Raw genomic sequence first — 24,749 nt, forward strand, 5'->3', positions numbered from 1 at the left:
GCATCCAAATTAGGGAGCAGTAGCTAAACTGAGCTTTTATGAAGCTGTTCATTAGGAGACGCAGTTTATCAGAACCTATAAATGGCGATACTCTAGCAAGAGCATATAGTTTTTGGCTGGCTCTTTTGCATAAATTTGAGACGTGACTTTTGAAATTATGATTTTTATCTATTATCACCCTTAGCAGTTTTTCTTCAGAGCTTTCTTCAACAATGGCCTCGCCGATTTTGATTTTAATGTCATCTTGGTTTGTTCCAAAAGTAAGAAGATGACATTTCCCTGCATTCAATTTCATAAAGTTTTCTGGAAACCACTTTGATAAAACAAGAGCATCAGTTTCTGGCCGCTGACAGTCAGCTGCAAAAATCGTAGTATCATCAGCAAAGTTACATACTGCAGTATCAGTTACCATTGAGAATAAATCATTAATGTATAAATTAAATAGAAGAGGCCCAAGGACTGATCCTTGTGGTACATCTGCAAAGGTTTCTCGCCAAGGGTTGAATGAAAGATTTAATTTAACCCTTCATTTTCTACCGGGCAGGTAATCATAAATCAATAGTTGAGCATCTTTACAAAAACCATAGGCATTTTATTTCGCAATTAATAGCTCATGGTCTATGCAATCAAACGCTTTTGAGAGATCCATTAGCGAGCCCCAACCACCCCTTTCAGTTGGCAAATTATTCAGTTAGCAAAAGTAATTATTCAGTTGGCAAAAAAGTCTGCGAGTCATCTAGAAACATCCCTTCTTCACCCTTGACAGACATGGAATCACTGCATGTATTGTGGACTTGCTTGAAAAAATTACAAGCGAGCCAGGTTTGTAGTGAGACTAGGCCTTCTCGGTGCTGCTAAAATTATGACACTGCTGTCAAAAACACGAATATGTTCTTTTAAAGATTTTGAAAAACCATGGAGAATTTGCTGATCGCCTTCAATGCATTAAACAATAACGACGAATTGGGGAAACTTTGTAATAAATCTTAATTTCACTCAATTCGCAAATATTGTTTGCCTTTTGAAAGTTTTCAAGTTTTTTTTGAAAAATGCAACTTGGGACAGGGGCGCACCGGGAAATTTCCCGGCGTCCCGGTGGGTCAGTCCGCTTCTGCCTCCAGGCTCGAAAACCATTGCTTTCCCTGGGTTGCATGATTTGAAAAAGGTTAAATCACAGAATAGAAATAAGGCAGAAGGGTCACTCCGGGCTTTCGCGGCGGTCATGGATTTTCTCGCGCATGCGTTATTGAAAACGAGGTTAGAGGTGGAACATTCCCGGAAAATATTCACGCAAGTAGTAAACTCTCCTTCTTCTGGAACTTCGCGATCGCTTAAAATGCTGGCCTCTAAGACGAAACTTGTGAAGGATGTTAAACGTAGTGGGACTGGTGCTTACTGCGCTGCTGTTAACTGCAATAACAACAGAAAGTCATGCCCCAATCTTCAGTTCTACCGTTTCCCATCGGACGAAAGCCGGTGAGTAGGCCTAAATTTAATTCGCTTCAACAGGATCTTCTTGTTTCAACGTAAAACACTCGAACTTTTTAAAGAAATTAATTCATATTTATTGATTAAAAGATCTTTTTTACTTTATAGATGCAGAAAATGGGTACAAAATAGCAGGCGACAGGATCTGCTTAACAAGTCAACCGCCTACTTGAACAAAAATTGCTACGTTTGTTCCAAACATTTTGAAAAGGAATTTTTGCCAAAATTCGTTAACGCAAGGTCCCGATTATCAAAAAATGCAATCCCCACCCTTTTTGATGTCCCAAATCCCCCGCCAATAGTTGGAAGTAAAAGAGCCCCCCCAAAGCCAAGACAACCAGGTAAACATACAAATATTCCTTCATATGTTGTAAAACACGTAAGATGAGCTTGTAAGTTTAGTTCAATTACTTCTAAAATTTGTTTGTATTTTTTCCTTTTTTATGGTCTTTGCTAGCCTATTGTCTCAACACTATAGCTATTTTGCAAAAAAATAGAGTTCCTGACCGAAAAGGGTTGTTTTACCTATACAAGCATTTTATTGTGTTTTTAGGTATTTCAAAAAAACAAAAATTGGACCTGGATAACTATGGAACTGGTGATAGATTTGATAAATGTAAGTGTTGACATTTTCTTAATCAACTTCTGCAACAAAAATCTACATCATAAATTTTGGTATCTTATTGTTTGCACTTTTTGAAATATTGAATGTAATTCCGTTTTTTCGCATTTTGTAACTTTACTGTTATTTTTTCAAATATGAAATGATTGATAGATTGCAAATGTATACTCTGCATTTTGTTAGGTAACCCTGATGAAATTGAAGAGGATAGCACACCTATAGAGGCTGCTGATCAAAGCAAGTACAATTATATTTTTTTTAAGAAGCTGCTTTTCATAAATCTTAATTATCAAATATTTTATTTGCAGACATTTTAATTAAAAATGGCCTAATATGATTGTTGCTGACTACTGACATCTCTGTTGAATCATTGTATTTTTTAGGGAAAGATGAGTCACCTTCATCAACAAATGGAGAAAATAACAAATATTGTCAGTTTTCCCAAACCCCTGCTCAATTTACTATCAACACCCCAAGGAAAAGAAAACTCAGATCCCTTTTGAAGAAAAAACGCAACAAAATAGCCCTTTTATCAAAGAAATTGTCATTTGGAAAGAATCTCTGTTCATCCTCCCCCCTTAAGAAAAACAAGAAGCGTGCAATGAAGGCCTTGGAATTACTAGATGGAGTTATTTCTCCTGAACTTCATAATTTTCTTAAATGCCAAATCAAATTGTCCTCTCAGAAACCAAAAGGTTGTAGATATGATGATGCTTTTAAAGCATGGGCACTCAATTTGTACCACATCAGCAGGAAATCATATAGATTTCTTGCTAAATTGTTCCATTTACCTACCAAAAGAACTCTCACTCGAATGGTCTCTAGATTTGCATCTGAAGCTGGTTTCTCAGAGAAATCTCTTTATGTGGTAAAGGAAAGGATAGCTTCAATCCCTGAAAGTGCAAAGATATGTTCTCTTATGATGGATGAAATGTCTCTAAAGAGTCATCTTTTCTATGACATATCTAATGACCACATTGTAGGTTTGGAAGATTATGGTAGTGGAGAAAGTTCAGGTCTTCCTGCCACTTCTGCACTTGTTCTAATGGTCAGAGGTGTCCTTTTCAACTGGAAGCAGCCAATTGCATATTTTCTTGTAAATGAATCAAGTGGAAGTAGCCAGTTGAAAAAAATCCTTGCTGAAGCTCTAAATAATTTGGAGTCATTGGGTTTAGATGTTGTTTCTGTTGTGTCTGATCAGGGTTCTAATTTTTTAAAATTGTTTAAGACACTTGGTGTCACTGAAGATCGTCCTTTCTTTTATATGCAAGGAAAGAAGTATTTTACAATATTTGATCCTCCCCACCTTCTGAAATCTGTCAGGAACAACTTGATGAAATATGATGTTGGATTTGATGGGAAAGTTGCAAGCTGGAATGACATAAAATCCTTCTTTGAGAAAGACCAGAAGCTACCAATCAGGGTTGCTCCTAAACTGACTGACAGGCATTTAAACCTAAATGGGTTTTTGAAGATGAAAGTTAAACTTGCATCTCAAGTTTTTAGCCACTCTGTGGCTGCAGGTATTTCCACTTATGTGGCATTAAATGGTCTTCCAGACACAGCTCTTGGCACTGCACAATTTGTTTCTCAAATGGATACCATCTTTGATTGCTGTAATTCACTTAGTTTCCGGGATCCAAAGTTTTGTCGCAGGCCTTTCTCTCCTACCTCTCCACATCTGTCAGAGCTAAAAAAAGGAATAAGGTTCTTCTCATCCTTAAAATTTTTTAACAGAGCCACAGGTGAAGATCGAACAGACAATTTGAAGTGTTTGACAGGTTGGAAAGTCTCTTTAAAGGCTATTTTGTCCCTGTGGGAAAAATTATACCATGAAGGTATTGCATCTTTTTTAGTTACCAGGCAACTAAATCAAGATCCTCTTGAAAACTTCTTTGGCTCTATAAGACAGCAAGGTGGTAACAATGATAATCCTACCCCTGTCCAGTTCAAGAGGGCTTACAGAAAGCTTTTTCACTCAAATTTGCTACATGTTGCCAGTGGCAATTGTGAGGAAGACAAAGATGAGCCTCTAACAAACCTATCTGTCCTTAATGAAATTGCACGCAATGATATCCACTTGCAGTCTAATGCATTGCAATTAATATCACCAGACTACAGGACAGATAATATTCAGAGCCATATTATAAGTGAAAATGCTATCGCCTATGTGGCAGGCTACTTACTGAGGAAAACATTTAATAAACATAAATGTGATACCTGTGAAAAGGCTGTGGTGAATGATACCACTAACAACATCAGACATACTTTTCTGCACTTTAAATCTTATGAAGCAAATTCCTCTTCTCATGGAGGACTGATAGTGCCCTCTGAAAGTATGCTCCAGTACGTTGTTGAATTGGAAGATCAATTTGTAGGCTACTTTTCCAGCCTAAAGAAAACAAAAGGAGTTGGAAATGAGCTTCTTGACATCCTGGATAGAGTCACTCTTCAACAACCATGTGCTTCATTTGCAAAAAAATATCTTCTTATGTTATTTATTAGAATGCGTATATATTATTGCTTAAAATTTGCAAACAGAGAGTTAAAGTCATCAAAAAGAAAGAATAGAAAATATTTAAAAATAGTCCATCTGTAGATCAGAACTTCTTTGCATGTTCACAAAGCCTTACATTATTTGAATTCTTAACACCATTATCCTATGCCATATTATATTTTCTTTTATCAGTTATCTTTTGGGTATGCAGGTTAGGTCAATGAATCTAACAAAGGAGACCTGAGGTGCCTCCTTCCCTCTGCTAGCCTTGGGGTTGTACTGTGGGCAAGTGCAAACTACCTCTTTAGCCTCCCAAGCCAGGGTAACGGTGAAGAAAATCATCCATGACCCATTTGCTTTTTAAATTGTTTCCTTTAACTTTAAATAAAACCTTTTATTATCTTGTACCAATTAAAAGATTTAAAAAATTCACTAACAACAGTTTTCCGGTCTACAGCTGACACACTGACGACATTATGAAATCATAAATGTTACTAGTGTTTGTTCTAGCTGTACTGATGAGCCCTGACATTGGGCGAAACTGGGAAATTTCTTGCCTTCATTCACCAGGGGCTGAGCCAAAGAAAGGGCCATGCCCCTTTCTTTTTAGAACAAGATACCATGTTTGTTAATGACTAATGCTAACCATATCATATGGGCCCTCCACTTCTACTAGATGATAGCTCATCAATTTTAGAATAAAGCGTGCGTGGAGTGAAATATTGTCTAGAATTTAATAATTTTTGCAAAGCTAAATAAACTTTCGCTTCAAGGGTCATCGTCCTTCTTCATATTTTATGCTCATCGTTGTTTGTGTTGTTCCTTTCTTGGTGATATCGTTATATTTCATCGCATCGGACGGAGCATGAATTGTATAACACAATTAAGCTAGAATTCGCTAAAATTTAAAAAATCATCGAAATTTAATCACAAATGACATACCTCGTGCTTTCTGAATGATCCCATGCCATTTACCAACTCAATTTCAAACTTTAAAAACCCGAAGCTTCTACGCGCGCTGTTTTCTTTGGTCGCCATTCTGAACGTTACCTCGGAACCGCGAAATTGAAAACGAGTTTAGAGGTGGAGAATGTCAGGAATCCGTGCCCACTAAACAACAAAGGTGCCGACGCGACTGTCCCTTCTGCCTTATTTCTATTCTGTGGTTAAATGCATTGATGCTATAAAAAGGCAAAGTTTTTTTGGTACCTCCTTTTGATGCACCAGAGACAGACACTGCGCAGCACACAAGAAATGATAACATGGCGACCACTACGTTCCACACGACAAGGAGCGAAGAGGAGATAGGGGAAAAGGTTGATAAATGTCTTACTGATGGGCTCATTAAAGCAGGTATAACCATCTAATAGCATGATTATTTAGAGTAATTGTCTTTATTTGATGCTAAGATTTAGATAATTCATCTTGTTAGGTGAGCATTTTTGTTAGGCCTGTGTAGTAGTGTGGCTGTTCTGTTATTAAGTTCACTTCAATTCAGTTCCTTTAATTTCAAATTTCCACTGCATAAAGATTCGTAATTAAAAGTATAATTTACTCTTAATTAAGTAAAAACAAACTTTACGATATCAGTGAAATACATTCAAAAGTACATACAGTACAAAACCTGCATTATCAAGCTTGCTTTATCTTGTGGATAATGTACAGATTCATGATTACCTTTACCAGAAAGTTTTTTCACGGTGTGGTTCAAGTCAAATCAACAGGTTACTTAAAACATTGAGAAAGAGGTGGTCAAACTCAAAATTTGATTCAGCAATTATCATAGTCAGTTATTTCTTGTTCTGGTGTTAGTAGAGTTGTCCCAGACTGCAATGCGTTCCCCGCGCAATGATTTTTTGCTCAAATCCCGTCCGCGCATTTTTACAAATTTAGATTAATCCGAGCAGTTGGAACATGGACTTTCGTGTGAATTCAGCGCATAGCCTAATCTCGAGCCCTAAAAGTGCTATTTAAAAATGAAATCCCGCATCTTTAAACCTGTCATTTTGCAATATGATTTGTTCCAGCGCAAGCGTAAGCGACAGAAAATAATTTCCCGCAAACAAAAATGCTTTGCACTCTGGAAGTTGTCTGTAATTGGAAGTATAAACCAGCTGCAAAAGGCTTCAATAAGATCATGGTATGAAAATTGTCATTTTGAGTCCTTCTATCTGCAGTTGGCTTTGCAGGGACCACACCACAGCCAGTTTGCCCTCCGTTTTATTTTGGCCTCTTGAAGTTCTTTTTAAAGGGACCACTTTATAAAGAACCTACACGTACAAGGCAGAATATTTAAAGAACTTAAAAAAACCCCTACAATAAAAACAAAATCCCTATGGAACTTTTCGATTTGGAAAAATTTTTATAGCTGCAAGCATCAAGAACTAAAAAGCCGGTTCCATTCATTTGCAGCCAATACTCGCATAGATAGTTTGCTATTCATGTATCAAGTGCTTCATTGAGTTGTTTTGGCTGTCTTGCCCCTCTTTCTTTTAAGTGTTCAGACTTATTGTAGTCAAAACACCGAAAGTTAGATTTTCACTATACATAGCCTTTGTTATGTTTTGCTGCTGACTTCTAGCCACAAATAAAAGGCTGAATTCAAAATTTTTATGTTCTTCTTGTTTCTGTACTATTTTTATGACACTTGATGTGCAGTGAAAATTAAGGAACTATTAAGGAACTTTTGGTACCTACAATTTGATGATTTGAGGTCTACAAGTAAGGAACTTTTGAAACTGGACCTTGAGGTAGGTTCCTTATAAAAAAGCATGTATACTGTAAATTCTGGCACGTTGAGGTGCAGGTCAAAAGAAAAACCTTACTGGGACAAGTGGAATGGCCAAGGGGCTACTCCCCTGGGACAATACGGCCACATTTAGATTGGCAGGGATTGCTTCATTTTTAAAGGCTCCTTGGCAACCTTGTTTAGTTAAATATCAGTTAAATAATACATTTTCATCAGTAGTGTAGCCAAAGTGTACCATGACATAATGCTGTTATGCTTTCTGAAATTTTTGAGCTGCATTGTTATACTGCCTAATCAAACACATAGCTGCAGTATGTTTCTCAAAATGAGTCAAGATAAAAGGAGAAGGTATCCAATAAGCAGATTCACAATTTCTATGCTATGTGGTCCTGACTGATCACATGAACTCATACTGATTACAAAACATTTTTGTGAGGGCTTCGCCAGATATTCTGGTCTTTGTAATCATGAATTGGGCTGGATCTGGAACAAATTAGGTCAAAAATATATCTGCTTAATAATCAAATTTTTCAGATACATGTATGCAGGGTCTTGAAACACAAGATTCTTTTTAAAAATTCATTGACAAGTTTCACTATTTCAAATGAACAGACCATTAAGGTTGTGACAAATATTGTTTAACTCACAATGCAAGCATTTAATTTAAAAATTGTTGGCAAGGCAGGTACTTGATAGCCCTTCTTGAGTGGTATAGAAGGGCATTGAGCTGAATGGGAGGGATCGCTTTTTGTCTCTGGCTTAAATGTTGATTAAGAAAATGTACAAGTACCTAGCCACCAATGTCATGTAGACAATTGCCCCTATTTTTAAAAAATTATGTAGGGAAATTGCTGCACCCTTCTGCCAATAGTAGCTTGAAAAATAAAGCATTTCTGACTTCAAAAACACCCACAATATTATTGCTTCAATGCATAGAATATCGGGGCAGGAGGGAGAAGAGGTCAGGAAGGGCAGGGACAGTATGGTAATATAAAATGTGAGCTATAGGTTATGAACTAAAAAATTTCATAATTATGTAATTTTTCATGGCCTGGCATCTTTTACAGTGTAATATAAAAAAGATGGAGTAGTTCAACTTACAAATTTTTGCAATCACACACAACTTTTTTTCTTTTGTAACATTTAAATATGTCTCAATAAAGACTGTTATTTCTGAAAACTGATTAAAAATTCAATTTTAATCTTTTATGGATAAATCTTTCAATCACTTCTCATCTATACCTTGATTTTACATTCATTTGTGGTTTCGTCTTTCTGAATAATGAAACTGTTTTTAAGGCCATAATGAGCTAACACTGTCTTTCAGGTGCTGGAGGTGCATTAGGAGCAGTTTTTTCAATTTTGCTTTTCAAAAGTAAGTATGCGTCACATCTGATCTGCTTGCAGCAAAGATTCTTGGGGACTTATTTTGATTTACTGTTGCAAACTAAGTTGTGGTTTTGTTTAAGGTGTGCAGGGTTTTGGAAACCAAGCTTTAAAATGTGTAGAAACTTGCATCTAGCTGTCAGATTTCATTTTTTAATGGAGCAGTTGATCAATAATAGACCAGCATGTTGAAGAACCTATAGAGCCTATTTATTATACTGTGGTGTCTCAAATATATGACAGTTTAGCAATTATGGTTAGTGGGCAATAGGAGTTGCTTTTCAAAACTTTTTCCCATCCCCTGTAGCTTCATTGACACTTATATTCAATTGGTTTCTTTAATTTGTTAAGGAAAAGGCTGGCCACTAGCATTTGGTGTTGGAACTGGCTTGGGAATGGCTGTTTCTAATTGTCAGCACCAGTTCAAACAACTGCTTCCAACTGTATCATTGGTAAGCTTTTTTGTATTTTTTTTAAACCTACAGAGAGAAAAGGTTAATTGCTCTTGTCAAACTTAATCGCTACAATGGCCACCAAAGGTAGTTGGAACACCACGATCCCTATTTCAAGCAGACAGATCCCCCTTCCCCCCTTAAACAATGTTGGGAAGGAACATGAACATGTCGCTAAACATCGGTTACACAATTTACGCTCCAACCTATATTTGTTTTCATTTTCTAATCGGAATTCAACATTGTATATGGGGGAAGGGGAGACGTTTAGTAGGAAAGATGAAGGGACTGTTCCAACACGTTTGGCGGGCATTGTATTCAACTCGTTATAATCTATTGACAGTGTCTATTTCAAGGGGAGCAGCAATTTGTCTTCTATATTGATTTTATTGTAAACGAGGGGGGTGAGCTCTTATAAGAGGGAGATAGATTATAGAATATAGACTTGGTTGATCATTCTTGGGTTTTCTAACATAGCATTTCTAGTAACTTCTTTTTCAAAAGCATTTCGTATCTCTCTAAATTTTCAGTTTTCAAGGATACATTTAGACTTGTACTCAAGGTCAATGATTTATAAAAATAGCTGAATGAAGGATTAGTAGAGGGCTGTCAAAACTTCATTTAAAGATTACCAGCATTGAAAGCTTATCAGCAGAAAGATCACTGAAACTTTACATAAGATTGTTATGCCTTTTTGACTAGTCACATGCCGGCTAAGAATAGCATTGTATCTTTTTATAAATTTTATTCAGGCTAGCAGTGTGAAGTTGCCTATCAAGCTAGTTGTGAAGAAATTGAATCCCTTTCTTTTAACGTGCCAGTTGATCTATGTTTGTAGCTAACAAGTTTCTTTCCATTTTTAGGGAAAAGGTGAAAATGTAGAAGTAACTGAAAATTAGAAAATCATCATTGTGTGGAATCTACTTTGAACTGAAAGCTGATTGTGAATGTCTGCTTGAACCCTGTAAATGTTTGCTTGCACCTTTGAATATGTAAAGTGTTAAAGTGTTTTCAATAATTTAGATAGTGAATTGTAACTCTGGTGGCTGCAAGTGAATCGGATATTCCCCATGTCATCATATATTTCATTTGCATTTTATCTGAATTGAAATATTGTTTATCAGTTTAATTTCAATTGTAGATAAGAGAAGTCTACTTTTTTAGCAGTATGATATTTTCAAAGGTTCAGGCTAATTTTTCTTCAATTCGGCGTCTCTTTTTTATGACCAATCAAGCGCGGATCTCGGAATTTTCCGAATAGTCTGTAAATCTAAACTCGTGCAGTTTCTAAATTGCTCCTTCACTTTCCGTTAAAGCAGGTATATACTTAAACTGGAACCAAATTGGCTTGCAGGGACTCCGAAGACAGGCTCCTTTGTTATTCTTGGAAATATACTTTAGTAGACTGTCGAAAACAAAACAGGAGCTGCTTCTTCTATCAATCCACAGGACATGATAGAAATAAATAATCAGGAAAGAAACAACTCTCAGGAGAGGTCAGGAGCCATTTACGACCATTTATCCGTGTGTACTGTCGAAAGCTCATAGACACGCCATGAAGAACAGATGCCTTTTAGATATAAGAAAGGCCATGAAATAAACAAAACTTAGGTACTTGGTTGATCAAGCCCAACATTTCATTTAGGCCCTTAATAAAGCTCCTGGATGGTTTTTGAATTAATGCATATAAAAATTTTGGGAAACTTTCAAAGAATGCACATTATACATTAGAATGCAGCTTTATACTGAGTATAACCATGGTATAACCATTCTGTCAAATTACTCCATTCTGCAAGAACTTTCCCAAAATCGGTATCAGAGAAACGAACTGCCCTTTATATTCTGCTCAAATTTACTGTGATTTCAGAGGTTATACGAAATATTGCAATGTGCTGGGATTTAGCGTAAAGGTATTCCTGCTGTTGGCTTACCCTAAGGCTGAAAAAACGACACATTCTTATTAAATCTATTCATTGTAAAGTTTCGGTTTTTTGTGCCATGACATGCTAGACACGAGTTACGGCAAGAGCTGCTGCATACTGTGTTCTTTCCAGCTTCCTAGTGAATTCAAGGCTCCTATCCACATGGATCATCTTTATAGTAGGCCTTATCTAGATAATGTATCCATTATGTCTAGATTATATCACCATCCTACTTCCACAGAGATTAGAACTTTTATATTCACCTTGCTTTTTTCTATAACATTTTTATTCTTTGGTGCAATGCATTTTGCAGCTGCTATTTTTCCTTACAACACTGTTTTCTTACAAACTCTCTCTCTCTCTCTTTCTCCTTTCAATTGTTTTACTTTTTGTAGAGCTAGCAGTAAAACCTTCGCTTTATAGTATAGATATTTACAACAGTAGTTGTATCCTCATCTAAATTGTTTCTGGTGTTTTTATCCTCATTATCACAATGTGCTCTTCCTTCCTTACATTTCTTCTTTTGAACTGTTTTACCTTATTTGCAGGCACGATTCTGTCTGAAACGTAAATCCTTTTTACATCGAGAGTAGAAGTTTTTCGTTAACTTTTCTTGATTCTCTAACCCTTGTTATCTTTGCTACGGTGCGCTCTTCAGCTTCCATTTTTCTTGATACTTTTTCTGTTTAACTGTTACCCGTTTTTGGAGCCACAATTTTTTCTCCAACATAGATCTCTTTTACATGGAGAACAGAAGTTTTACATTCACCCTACTGCTTTCTGTAGCTTTTTCCTTGCCATTTCTCCGTATTATTTTTTTCTTTTGAATTGTTCCACCTTTTTTTGAGACTTGATATTGTCTCTAAGGACTGTCCTGTTTGTATAGATACCAGAAATATACTTTCACCTTCCTGGTTTCTGTAGCCAGTATTGTCTAAACTACAACGCTCTCTTTAGCTTCTTCTCTTCCTTACTTTTCTTATTTCAAACTTTTCACCTTCTATGGATACAACAGTTAAGGCCAATCACTTATTACTGTTTATTACTGTTTCATCTGGTTTGTTTTTCCAATTTCTATCTACTTCACCGCAATTCACTTCAGTTTCTACTTCTCTTTTCTTACCTAAATTTCAATTGTTTAACCTTTTATTGAGCCATGATGATTTCACTGACGAATTCCCCATTGGCATCGATAGCAGAAACTTTTACCTCGGCTAGTTTGTTTCTGCAACCTTATCTGTGTTACTGCGCCCTTCAGCCACATAAGCTCCTTAGTGTCCGCCTTATGGTTGCATTTAATTTTCTGATGATGACGGGTGGGCAGGCTCTTGCAATTGCATCAATTTTTCCATCCCTTCATAGGCATTACGACACGTTCTCACGCTCACACGCATCAAACTAGAACTCTCATGCATTCTCACGCAAGTTTTGGTTTATTCACTTTTATTTATCTATCTTCCGAATCCAAGCACAAATCTGTTTTCCTAATAAGGCCTAGCTACAGAAAAGAAAATCACTAGATAAAAGCAAATCTCAACAGTTTAAGTCAAATCTCAACAGTGCTATATTTATCGGAGATCTAGTTCAGTGTCATCGTCTCTTGTTCATGAATCACAGGCTAGCTCTATTGCAACTATTAAACCAGGTAGCTCTTACCGAAATGTACCGTGGACAATGATCTCCCTTAAATAGCGTGAAAGAAGATTTGGAAGCATTCAATAATTGAATAATGGTTACGACAATCTGCAAAAAGTGTTTGTAGCAGGGTGTAACGGGTGTTTAGCCAAAGTAGGCGTTAGCGAAGAACTAGAGGACTTGGTGAACAAGGCATCTTCTAAGGGTCCCGCCCCCTCATCACATTAGGATTAATTCTGGATCCTACCCGTGGCCTTGAGATCACAAAGCCTGGGAACCAGAGCCTAAGAAATTGGGAATGGAACTTCATTCTCTTCCTGATTTCTTGGGCTCCGTTACCAGAGTTAGAGATCACATAGCAACACAAAAGTTGTCCCCACTATTGCAAATAAACTCACTTATTTTGAAACTTGGTAGGTCTGATGCGATAGCAAAAGTAGCACATTGTCTTTGCAAGTAGGGCTTCATTATTTTGCCTATTTCGTTTAAATTTTTGATTGCTATCAATTTATGCTTTGAATGTGTGCTCCAGTATCCTAAAAGCGCCCATAACATTTTTTAACATACCAACTAGAGCGGCAATTACCCCTGCAGCCCCAGTTACTTTCTATTGCTTTTAAAAGTATTCTATTATTCTCCTCTTTATATTAGCAAAGGTTTGCCCTCGCAGCTAATTTATCGCTTCGGTAGAGTCCAAATAATTTTGGGCAAGAGACGTTTCTCAATGAGAAAACATAAATGTGAACGGACCAATCCATTTCAATTCCATTATTGTATTTTGTGGATTAGCATTATCTAATTGCAAAAAATTGGCAATAAGGCGTTATAATTTGGTAGAAATTAAATTGCTGAAATACAGAAAGCTAAGCATGAAATATTACGGAAAAGCACTAGCGAAATTCAACTCAATCAGCAGCAGCAACAGCAAAAAAAATAACAAAATGGCCGCTTCTGCTGCAGACCAAAGGAACGATACAGTTTCTTTTTCATATGTTGGCAGTTGTAATATTACTTTTGGACAAATGCAGGACCTTATAAGAACACAGAACTCGTTGCTTGCAAAATTAAAGTATATGGTAAGTTTAGCTAAATAATGTAATAGTTGTACGTTCAAAAAAGTTTCCTCCATCCAGAGCACCCACGTTACTCGCTCAATAGCCGCACCAAATAAAGTATGAACAAAATGAAACGTAATTGACCATATAAGAATTAAACGTAATGAAGGTATAATTGACCATAAAAAAGGCAATATTTATACGAAAACTTGTCTTGAAATAACTTCTATCCATCATCACAATGATAGTGCACCGGAACGGCTTTGGCGCCACTTTAGAACATAATCTTGATTGACAATCCCTATACTAGGGCTTGACCGTATACTGGGGCACCCTATACTGGGCGAGATGTTACTAAAGTTGCTGTCCAGATCAACATAATCTTGCAATGGTTTGATAACAGAATAATTATCAATCATGTACATTTTTTATCTTAGTTAATTTTTGCTTCTTAATTGATCATCTGTGGGCTCTAGCGTAGTTTTGCACACTAATGTACACAACTGAAGGGCACATTTCATCTAAGTGCACACTTGCACACTTGAAATTTTGCTCTTGCACACCCAAGATCTCCTTGGAAACTGCCATACTCTGCAGCTGCCTTGAGTCAAGAGCAAATCACTACTTTTTGACATATGCAAACGTTATGTAAACTTACACCTGATCTATGCAATTGTTTACAGTGAACCTATGCAATTTTTCATTACATCCAATGAAATGGAAGTTGACAGTCTACACTTTCCCTTGCCTAGGAACTTCTAGCTTGTCAACCTTGAAATGTCAACCAGGTAGTGTTGTGGTATTTCAACTGCCCTACACAAGTGGGTTGCCTTGGACCAATTTTTTTTCCTTTGACCTGCAGATGTAAATTAAGCCTTTCTCCCCTTTTGTGGTTCAGTTCCCTCAATTTACTTTATGGAAGCCCCTTTTTAGGCCCTGTTTACATGGGATTGGTTCCAAACAATAGTGGATCCATTTGGATGTGATCTCACTTTCAGATCGAAGATGTGCGAATTTGTGTCGCAAAATTTTGGCAGCAAATATACAACCTCAGAAGTGAGAAAAAATTAATCCTTTACTGCTATCGAAAGATTTGCTTCTGTCATTTTCATGATGACTTTTCATATGAGTTCCTGAATTACCTTTAATGAATACTATTCAGTTTGAGCTTAGAGAGCATCAAAAGGTATAATTATCAGCAATTCTCTGATAGAGCTAGGTTGCAGTGTTGCAGAGACAAGGAAACAACTTGGCCTACTAGCCAGCAAAGAAATTGAGAGACCTGGTAGAATCTGTGCCTGGTGGTAAGGCAAGAAGATTCTGGAGACAACCTGGTAGAACCAGTGCCTGGTGGCAATGCTTTGAAAATCATTGCATCACTGCAGATGAGTGGACAGAAAATTGCAGAGTGTCTCGAATCAATTTTTTTGCTCTCTGTGAAGAAGTTAGGCCATGGTCAACCAGACAAGTAACAAACACGAGGAAGCCACTATCTGTGGAGATGCATGTTGTGATCACATTGTACTACCTTTCTGATAAAGGTTGATATCGCAAAATTACCAATGCTTTTGGTATTTCAAGGTCCATGGTTTCTGTTGTAATAAGTAGAGTTTGTCTTGTGATTGCTAGAGAAATTGGCTCAGTTACATTAAACTCCCAATACCAGAAACAGAAGTTGAATAACTGACATCAGGATTCTTTAAACAATATGCCATTTGGTTTCCTTAGTGTATAAGAGCTGTGGGTGGCACACACATCTTCATAAGAAAACCCTCTGTGAATCCAACTGATTTCCTAAATAGCAAAAATAGTTTTTCCTATAATATAAGGCCATACCAGGAAAAATATAATATAAGGCACACAAAGGGAGGTTTTTGAAAACACTAAAAAAATTTACAAAAAGGTAGACAGCTTGAACTGTGAAACCACAAACACTGTCATTTTGTATTCTGTTTCTGAAAAAATTGTATTCAAAAAAATAAAAAGTTTGTCCTCTAGGTAAAAAAATCTTTCCCAACTGATAAAAACCCTGACATAGAAGTTGTTGAAGGTTCCTCCAGTATTTAATTTTCTGGTCTAAAACTAGTAATTCTAAGGCAATTTTCAGCTTGGATATAAAGATGATGCTATAGCTTGAAATTTTGCAATAAGTAACATTTTAAATATTGTGAAATAGAAACTTATCAGATTAACAAGTTTTCCTTCATTATTAAAAGGAGAAAATGTTTTGAATTTGCTAAGGGTTTCCATCTTTGCAGACTTTATTTTTAAAATCCAATCATGACAGCCACATTTTTCCAAAAGATTATTAGAACACTAGTTACAGAGAAACAATATTTTCATTCATTATCCTTATACTTTTGCCATTTAAGTGTATGGGGCTACTTTTTTAAATTTGTGAAGGTTTTCGCTGCTAGGGGGCAAGGCAAGCCAGAAAAACTAACTCAGATGGTGCAGCATAAACATCTAAGCTAAAGATAGGTTTTCAAAAATGCATATTTTGATCATTTATTGGTCATCTTTATGCATAAATGCTGGAATTACCAAGGGCAACAGAGTTAATTTTAAGCACAAACTAGTAATATTAAGCACAATGGAAAATATAAACCTAGTTGTGGATCGAAATAGAAAAATCAAAAAGACACAAGCACATGACCAGCATTGCTGTCCAATCATTGCTGCATGCCTATAGAAAAAATTTCCAGTGGAATCCAAGAGAGGAAACAGATATCTTCTATCTACACCATGGTGGCTTTTTGGTTTGTATGTAGATCAATTCCAAAACTGCTAGGTGGAAAGATGACCAGGCTCTGCCAATTACATTAAACATTCGTCCTTATGGAGCTTTGCACAATCTGGGTTTTCCAAAAGATGTCGTCTGATGGCAGAGTCGCTAGTTTTTGCTGTATTTCTAGACCTTCAAGAGCAAGGAGGCTGTTCTCTTTGGGGGGCTGTTTTGTTTCTTATGTTGTTTTATCCTATCCCCCAATCTTTGGGAGGTGCATCTTGTGTAGCCAAAATCACACTGGCACATAAATTCATAAACAACAGAACTCTTTTGCGTGTTAGGAATGAGATCCTTTTGAATGGATAAAAGGGCTCTCCTAGTATACAATATGAGGATTGTTAGCAAAGAAGCATTTTGTGATGGCCTGTTTAATCTGACTTTCTGATCGCAAGAAAACTAAAAACAACAAAAGTGTAGTTCTATAAAAAGTGAAGGAGTTGGAGTTTCTGAAAAATGACACCCAAATGATAGGAAAAATTTCTTATAAACAATGTAAGAAGTTGTAAAGCGTTTCTGTTTAGAATGAGCAAGGCAGCTCAGTCCCTCTGGGGAATTGCTTCTCCACATCCCTGGCATCAAAATCATCTTGCAAATTAGAATAGGAAGTGACCTTTTAGATTACCACAAAGTCTAGGGTAAAGAAAATTCTTACCTTAAACCTCCTGCATATTGTTGTATTGTATTGTGACAAAAGATTACTTTTTCTAATTTTTCAGCTTGAAAAGAAAAAAGATTCAGTCACAAAAGATGCTTTTGAGGATCTGAAGCAAAAGTTAGAGGTAGGAGTCTCAATGCCTTTTTGTCAAGAATTGTGCTGCTTTTACCTTTTGTCATCCTTGTGTAATTTTGTCATTCTCTGGACTCTCTGATATAATAATATGCTTGGCTGAAAATTAAAAAAGGAGAGTCTTTAAACTTGCTTAGAAAAGGACATATGCTTAAAAGTAGGATAAAAATCTCAATAATAGCAGTGATAAGTTGATTACTTGGAAAAGTTTTTGTTAAGTAATGTTAGGAAAAAAAGGAATTGTAAGAATGTTGTTGTGAAAGCTTAGAGCCTTCTACATTTGGGGTTTTGGAACCTACTAGGAATTTTCTGAGATCAAACTGTTTTTATTGGTGACAATAAAGAGGCAGTTTATTTTCTTAATTTCAGGACATGTATTTTTCCACTTAGTAAAAGCAGATCAAGACCCCCAGTCACTATTTTTTTGCATTTGATGAAGTCAGAATTTATCGTCATCACTTTTGAAGGACATGAATACATTTTGATAATGTAATATTTTAAACCCCTTATAGACCCCTTAGGTTTTTCCCTGCATGCAATAGAATACCTGTTCTTATTCTTTATAAAGAATCTCCAATAAAAAGAAGTCTTTGTTTTCACAACAAAGGTGTCAAAACTTCTTACATTATACCACGAGTGTAGTTTCACAGGAATGATTGCAATGTTGTCACCTCATTAAACTATCCATTGATAGCATCAAATTATCTAAACGGAGTTGAAGTGCTTTCAGCAGCTCATAGAATTCAAATTAACAGCTCATGATATATTTTTTCATAAGTGGCCATTTCTCAGACAGTAAGATCTCACTCACGAGTCATTAAAAGCTATGTAAGATAAAATTTTCTTTTGTTGCGGTATTTGCTTAGCATGAATTACTTAAAACACAGCAAGAAACAATTTCCTTCGTAGATAAAAAGAAAAAATTCATCTATTTTTGCGAATCCAATAGTCAAGTGATTTCGAGCCTTGGCATATAGAGAAAATGACAACAGTCTGATATCTTCATTAAACAGTTAAAACTGGTTTCTTGCCTTTTCCTTGATAAATATAAAGAAAATTTTCTAAAGAGTAGCAAAAATATTTTGATAAAATTATGATATATACTCAGATTTCCGCTCCTTTTTAAAGGGCTAAATGACACTGGATATTGTTTCAAAATCCTTCTGCAATGTTTTATAGAGTTAAATAGATCACCTTTCGCCATTCATTTTGATCGGCCTGTAACTGTGGCTGGCATGGGTATGACAAATACAAACAGAGAGTGTTTATGCAGAGAGGCACCAAAAAAGTTTCCACTTTTACATCGAAACGAAGTACATTGAATTGATATGAATGCAAATATAGTTTGAATGCTTTAGAGTCCAGACCGTTTAGTACGCTTCAAATTTTCAGAAGAAAATTTCAAAATTATAGCATGATTCATAATCAACGAGGACGAAACTCCGTACACAACTGTGATACCTTTTAAGATCTCTTGGTTATGAATCGTACAGGAAAATGAACTGGTAATTTTCATGTTTGTTAGAATCCGTTAACAGCAAACTATTCATGTTTTCAACTATCGCACCGACTAGAAATGGCCCTTAAGCCGTAAAGGTTGATCAATTTTGGCACAAATGAACTGGTTTAGTACTTTAGGAGACAAGGGAGCTTTTTAAGATAATCAGAATGAATCACAACGATCCAACTTTGATTCTATTCTGTCCAAAATGATAAATTTGAATTTCTGCCGGGCCAAACTACTTATATCTACATATATCTACAAACTACTTATAAACAAAAAATACAGCATTCCTGAAAGCTTTCATATAGCACTCCGTATACCACAGCTGGTACCAAGTGAGGTATCGTAATGAGCCCTATGGCGTCAAGATATTTGAGAACCTCACATCTCTCGTGAGATCTTAACTTCATAATTTATTAAATATAACTAGCTCCTTTTACTGTTGTTAGAGGTTAAGTTGTTGTTACATTTAAGCTGTTAGAGTAGCTGACTTTGCATCGTACACTACACATAGTGACCCAATCTTTAAACGTTTGAAACTTTTGAATTTCGATAATCTTTAATGACACCTCTACAAACCCTTCCTTTCTTCCAAGGAGGAAAAGCGATTCCATCAAATCACAAAGTCACAACTCGAGAATCGTGAAAACGAACTTCAGTTTGCATTGAATGAAGTTGCATTATTATCTCGGCAGTTGGAAGCAGAAAAAGAAAAATTCAGCAAAACGTAGGTAGCCTTTTGGTATCGTATTTTCATTATTTTTTGAGTCATTCCATGTCAAATCATCAATGAAAGAAATTTGCAACCAACATATCTTGAATTCAAACATTTCTTTAAAAGGAACGACCCTGAATTCTCATTTTCAGCACAAGAAAATGTAAGATTTATCAAAGCTCGAAATTGGCAGGAATACGTGTTAAGAAAAGGAACATTTCTAAAAATGTCTTTGAATGGTAGGGGGTAACTTATGTCATTAGAAGGCTATTCGTTGTTCATCTACTAAACACTTTTAGCTTATATGGTGCAAACGATGGAATTTAAAAAAAGCGATCAGTGGCGACGCCAAGGGGTGGTATGGGGGGAGTAATTTCCCCCTACTTTTCTGAAAGCATGGTTGGCCTGGTACAAAGCACTGTCACGAGTCAAAAGGGGCGTGGTCTCACTGGCCTCCCATTCTGGCGCCGCCACTAAAAGCGATGCATTTATTACCATATATGAGTGGGGTTGCACATATGGAAGAACGTGCCAAATCATTGACATCATGGTCAATCTAGCAAGACATTTCATAGTGGTTATATGATTTTCTTATCTACAAAAATTTTTTATGCCAATAAACGCTATTTGACAAATTGAAGTTGCGCTACTATTCTTGCCAGAGGTCTTGGTATACTGTTGAAATTTTTTTGCATTATATTCAAAGCCTCCCCGTCAATCACTTTTCTGTTCTCCAACTAATAATTATAATAAACCCTATCAACTACTTTTTTAGGGAGGGAGGGAAGGAAGGAAGGAAGGAAGGAGGGAGGGAGGGAGGGAGGGAGGGAGGGAGGGAGGGAGGGAGGGAGGGAGGGAGGGAGGGAGGGAGGGAGGGAGGCGGGGATGGTTTTGATTCTTGACACCAAAAATGTAGATTTTTCAAAATAACGGGGGTTGTTTTTAATTCTTGATACCAAAAAATGTAGATTTTTCAAAATGACACTCAAGCAACAAGGCGTTCTAAGGAATTTTGGCTGAGATTGCTCTGTAACTAGTAAAAAATGCGAGTATATTTGAATAATACGTATAATTTTCTTTTGTTAGGTATAGAAGTCTCGTGAATTCTCAACAGCGTAAAAGCCAAGAAACCAATGCGTTGCTAGACAAATGCACAGGTATTTAGGCGAAGTTTCTTCCGTTTGCCAAAGTCTTCCGGGACTATCATATGTCGGAGGAAAAACGATTGTTTGCTCTCACAGCCGTTTGAATTAGGCTTAAAATGTTTCTGTGAGAATTATTAGATAGTCAAACAAATTTTTTTTAACTTGGTGGACTGCAATTTGATAACTTCTCATTTGCAACCTATGTAATTGCTTTGCTTGTTATTATAGAAATATCAGAGGTTTGTGGTGTTCAAGATGACGCACTAAAGAAAAAAGATAAAACAATCGAGGATTTAAAACAAAAGCTAGCAAAACAATCACAGGGCAGGAGAATTGCTGAAAACGAGGCAGAGCTTCGTATCCAGCAGGAAAGATTCCTGGTTGGACAGAGAGATGTTAAAAAGAGTGGAATAACTAGAAGTAAGAGTAGCTGGAAATGATTTATTAACAGCTTTGGTCTATGCAAACATTTAGACGTGATTACTTGACCATAGACGTAGGAACCAGGGGGGACAGGGGACACGCAGTATCTACCTGCACCATATTCTGACTATATATGCCCCCCTCCAGTTTTGAAATGCTTCCTACGTCTATGTACTTGGTGTCTTTTGCTGTGGTCATCTTCCTTCGGGGTAATTACTCTAATTGTATGTGGTCTTTGCAGCCGTCGTTTACAACAGACTAATGACAGAACCTGTTTTCAACATCAGTACGAGATAGCATAACATGAAACGTCTCAGGTCAACCAAAAGCAAAGCAGCTCCATAAACATTATTGAATGTACCCTAATGATAAGGTCTCCTTTCTAACATCATGCTGTCAGATTTTGAAATAAACAGCCGATTGACTCCAGTTTCTTCATTATATGCAGTTTCAAGTAATTAAATTACATATCTTTTTATCCAGTTCACTATAACAAATCTTTAAACCATTATTTTCTTTTTCTAAGACTCGATCCTTAAAGAAAAAGGATAATAACCAGGATATGAAACCATTGAAGATAATCAGAGGTAGATTTTTTATTTGCGGATGATGTTAATCTAAAAACGGCTTTGCTGGCCTGGACTTTTGCCAATGAATCTAATTGAACTTTTCAAAATACTGAAATGGTTGTACACAAAATCTTTAGGTATCTGGAAAAATAGTCGCCTCTTTTTATTTTAACCTCAGAAAGAGGCTTGACGAAAAACATACGCAGTTTCATAACAACCCAGAATTGTCACTGATCTGCGGGAATTGTCTAGTTTCCATACTGCTCTAGCCTGAGATCAGGCTCGGATGGATGGAGAAGACTGGGAGCCTGATCTCAGGCTAATACTGCTCGACCTGATAATCACAAATAAGCATGATTAATAGTCATAAATTAGTATGATTAATTATTTCAAGTAAATGGTAAGGGTTAGGTTTAGGGTTAGGGTTAGGGTTAGGGTTAGGGTTAGGGTTAGGTTTAGGTTTAAGTTTAGGTTTATGTTTAGGGTTAGGTTTAGGGTAAACTAATTACGTCTTCAGGTCGAGCAGTATGGAAACTAGACAGCTCCTAACAACCCTGGAGGTTTTGAGCTTGGTAAAATTTCAGAAGAAAGATTCTGAAGAAAGACAACACATATTTGTTTAATTTAACAGTCAGATCGGTTTGTACATTCGAGAAAAAAATTATGAAGTCTCTAACGTCGTGTTCTCACTAACCCACTTGAAAAACAGAAAAGTTTGAAAACGGGTCTCGGAGTGGGTCAGTTTTTACCCGGATATCTTTTGACCCACATGTGAGTTAATGAAAACGCCGAAACCCGGATAACTTCTCCGATCCGGGCAACGTTTAAGAACTGAGATGGCGCCGAAAATCGAAAAATAACATCCTCGAGATCGATGTTGCTTACAACGATAGAAATTGAAGGATTATTGATGCAAATACTGATTTCTATTACAACTCTGTGTATGTTTCGACTATTTCACAATGAATACATTTTAACCAGGCTTAGTGGGAGCGACCAAAAACGGTTCAAAAACGGGTCGAAGAAAAATGCCGTTACCATTGACTCACTTTGAAAACGGATAACTTTTAACCCGGTTTTCTTTTAACCCAGGCTAGTGGAAATGCTGCCTTAATGAATCCCTACTTCGAGGAAATTCTATACTCAATTTTGTGAAGTATTATCTATATTATATCCTTATTGGGCTCCTTATTAATCATGCAAGAGCACTATGAAGAGATCTTCGACCTCTCGGTAAATTCTTCAAATTTTAAGAAGCGGCAAGAAATAATTTTAATCCTGCCAGTTAGAGGAATGTCGACAAATATGGGCATTTTTATCGTATGTAAAACATTAATTTGTGAGAAACTAGACATTCTTTCTTCTACGAAATTTTTTTGATCCTTTTCTAAATCATCATCGATTTAAAATAGTTGCCCATTTGTAAATATGTATGTACAATGTTAGATAAGATAACAAAAGCCAAAGTAGCCACAACAGCAACAACAGCTGCTCCCCCATCCTCTGTACCAATGTCCGATCGACAAACTCCCTGCAATATTGAAAGTGCAAGGAAGTTGTTCAACCAATATGGGGTAGAAGATACCCAGGGGTACTCCCATTAAGGCCTGACAGGGGAGTCCAATCGGTTGAGGGTCTTACCAAATGACTACCACATGGCTACCAAATGGCTACCAAATGGCCAAAATAACTCAGCTGCTCAGTTTAGCTTGTGATTTTTCCCGGAAACTGTCAGTTGTGAAGAAATTTTTCAAAAAAGGACCAGGGGAGCACAAAGAAATGGATGCTACCAAGGACATAATTTCGTTCTTTATGCTACCATTTGCGGGTAACTGTCAAAAAATACTACCATTTAATTGTAATTTTTTAAAATTTTAGCATTGGTCCTCTTTGACCTTGACTGAAGCCCCTGTTAGGCCATAATAGGAGTACCCACCTCCCCCCGGAGAAAGTATAAGACGATAATTATTTTAACTAAGAAAAAACCAGTTCAACCTAATACGCGAGTTGGGGTGTATTCCCTCAAGTTACCAGAGGTAGATTATAATGCCGTGTTGCATTTTTACAATGACAGTTTACGTTAACTAAACAGTTTAGATTATAATGCCGTGTTGCATTTATCATTCAACGTTGACTAAACTCTATCTAGTAGTTTAATGAAGCTCTAACTGTAACTCTTAAATTTTTCTCTTAGTAATGAAATTGTCTCATGGTATTTTAGTGTCTGCGTTTTGCCACAGGCTGAAATGTGAAATATATTATTTCCATTTTCTTTGGATCAATCATATTTTTCGTTAAATTTTTACTCCTTCCTTTCTTTTTGTTCAAGTCAGATTTTTTGTTGTTGCACTTTTCGTCCTTCGCGTCACAGTTGTCTCATTCTTCTTATTACTTTTCCACGCTTCTATTTTCTTTCATTTTCTCTCCTTTTTTCCTTTTTCTTTACTTGATTTCAGGATGGGAGGAGTGAAAGATTCGATTTCTGAAAGAAGGGCAAAATCCTCGATTGGTTTCTACTATCACTGCCCTCTTTCTGTGGAATCATGAACTATGGTGGAATCCCCTTGAGTCGGAAACAACAAATTCCTTTTAGTGCTTAGGGTAGAAACCTTGAAATTAACTAAATTAACAGCAGAGGTTTTAGTTGAAAAGCTGTATGTTTCCTATGTTATCTTTTCAATTAAGTTTGCGGCAAGTGTAGAGCCTTATAAAGTACCTTAGGCGGTTATGCTGTAATTAATCTTTGAAAATATAGTCATGTGGTAATAATAGTTTTGTAACCTTTATTATCTTAGATTATCCTCGAATTTTGTTGCAGAGCTTTGATAAGAACATGTGATGTCCATTTTAAACATGCTTTTTTAACACGCTTGGAGAACAAAGAACAGGCATTTAAAAAAGTCTTCTATTAGAAGGTGACAAAAAGCGTTGAGATTTTTTAAGCTCTTTATTATCACTATTTACAGTTGCAATAATTGAGCTTTACAGAGTTTCATGCTAGAGCCCCTGTTC

General features: G+C 36.5%; 4 protein-coding genes across 5 annotated transcripts; 3 read left to right on the plus strand and 1 right to left on the minus strand.

Moving 5' to 3' along the window:
• Nucleotides 1-1,176: 1,176 nt before the first annotated feature.
• LOC135681757 (uncharacterized) lies at nucleotides 1,177-2,491 on the plus strand. The gene is made up of 4 exons (XM_065196360.2): nucleotides 1,177-1,476; nucleotides 1,597-1,829; nucleotides 2,042-2,104; nucleotides 2,294-2,491. Exons 1-4 carry the CDS (start codon nucleotides 1,223-1,225, stop codon nucleotides 2,425-2,427), a joined length of 684 nt encoding a protein of 227 aa, XP_065052432.1. The 5' UTR covers nucleotides 1,177-1,222; the 3' UTR covers nucleotides 2,428-2,491.
• A 146-nt stretch (nucleotides 2,492-2,637) lies between these two features.
• On the minus strand, nucleotides 2,638-5,669 carry LOC148957969 (uncharacterized). 2 transcript variants are annotated; one of them, XM_089114103.1, is made up of 3 exons: nucleotides 5,550-5,669; nucleotides 4,331-4,502; nucleotides 2,638-3,800 (listed from the first exon to the last, which is right to left on the minus strand). In XM_089114103.1, the coding sequence occupies exons 1-3, from the start codon at nucleotides 5,643-5,645 to the stop codon at nucleotides 3,778-3,780; spliced, it is 291 nt and encodes a 96-aa protein (XP_088970229.1). In that variant the 5' UTR covers nucleotides 5,646-5,669; the 3' UTR covers nucleotides 2,638-3,777. The 2 variants fall into 2 exon arrangements, with proteins under 2 accessions (XP_088970229.1, XP_088970228.1); XM_089114102.1 differs by having other exon boundaries at nucleotides 2,638-4,502.
• A 146-nt stretch (nucleotides 5,670-5,815) lies between these two features.
• On the plus strand, nucleotides 5,816-10,382 carry LOC148957970 (MICOS complex subunit Mic10-like). The gene is made up of 4 exons (XM_089114104.1): nucleotides 5,816-5,960; nucleotides 8,684-8,731; nucleotides 9,094-9,194; nucleotides 10,058-10,382. Exons 1-4 carry the CDS (start codon nucleotides 5,870-5,872, stop codon nucleotides 10,091-10,093), a joined length of 276 nt encoding a protein of 91 aa, XP_088970230.1. The 5' UTR covers nucleotides 5,816-5,869; the 3' UTR covers nucleotides 10,094-10,382.
• A 3,305-nt stretch (nucleotides 10,383-13,687) lies between these two features.
• LOC148957971 (spermatogenesis-associated protein 24-like) lies at nucleotides 13,688-23,592 on the plus strand. The gene is made up of 5 exons (XM_089114100.1): nucleotides 13,688-13,827; nucleotides 17,311-17,373; nucleotides 19,482-19,612; nucleotides 20,687-20,757; nucleotides 20,974-23,592. The coding sequence occupies exons 1-5, from the start codon at nucleotides 13,693-13,695 to the stop codon at nucleotides 21,183-21,185; spliced, it is 612 nt and encodes a 203-aa protein (XP_088970226.1). The 5' UTR covers nucleotides 13,688-13,692; the 3' UTR covers nucleotides 21,186-23,592.
• The last annotated feature ends 1,157 nt before the right edge of the window (nucleotides 23,593-24,749 follow it).

This window comes from Rhopilema esculentum, chromosome 19 (assembly GCF_057945365.1).
Source record: "Rhopilema esculentum isolate cy_ngs chromosome 19, ASM5794536v1, whole genome shotgun sequence".
NCBI lineage: Eukaryota > Metazoa > Cnidaria > Scyphozoa > Rhizostomeae > Rhizostomatidae > Rhopilema > Rhopilema esculentum.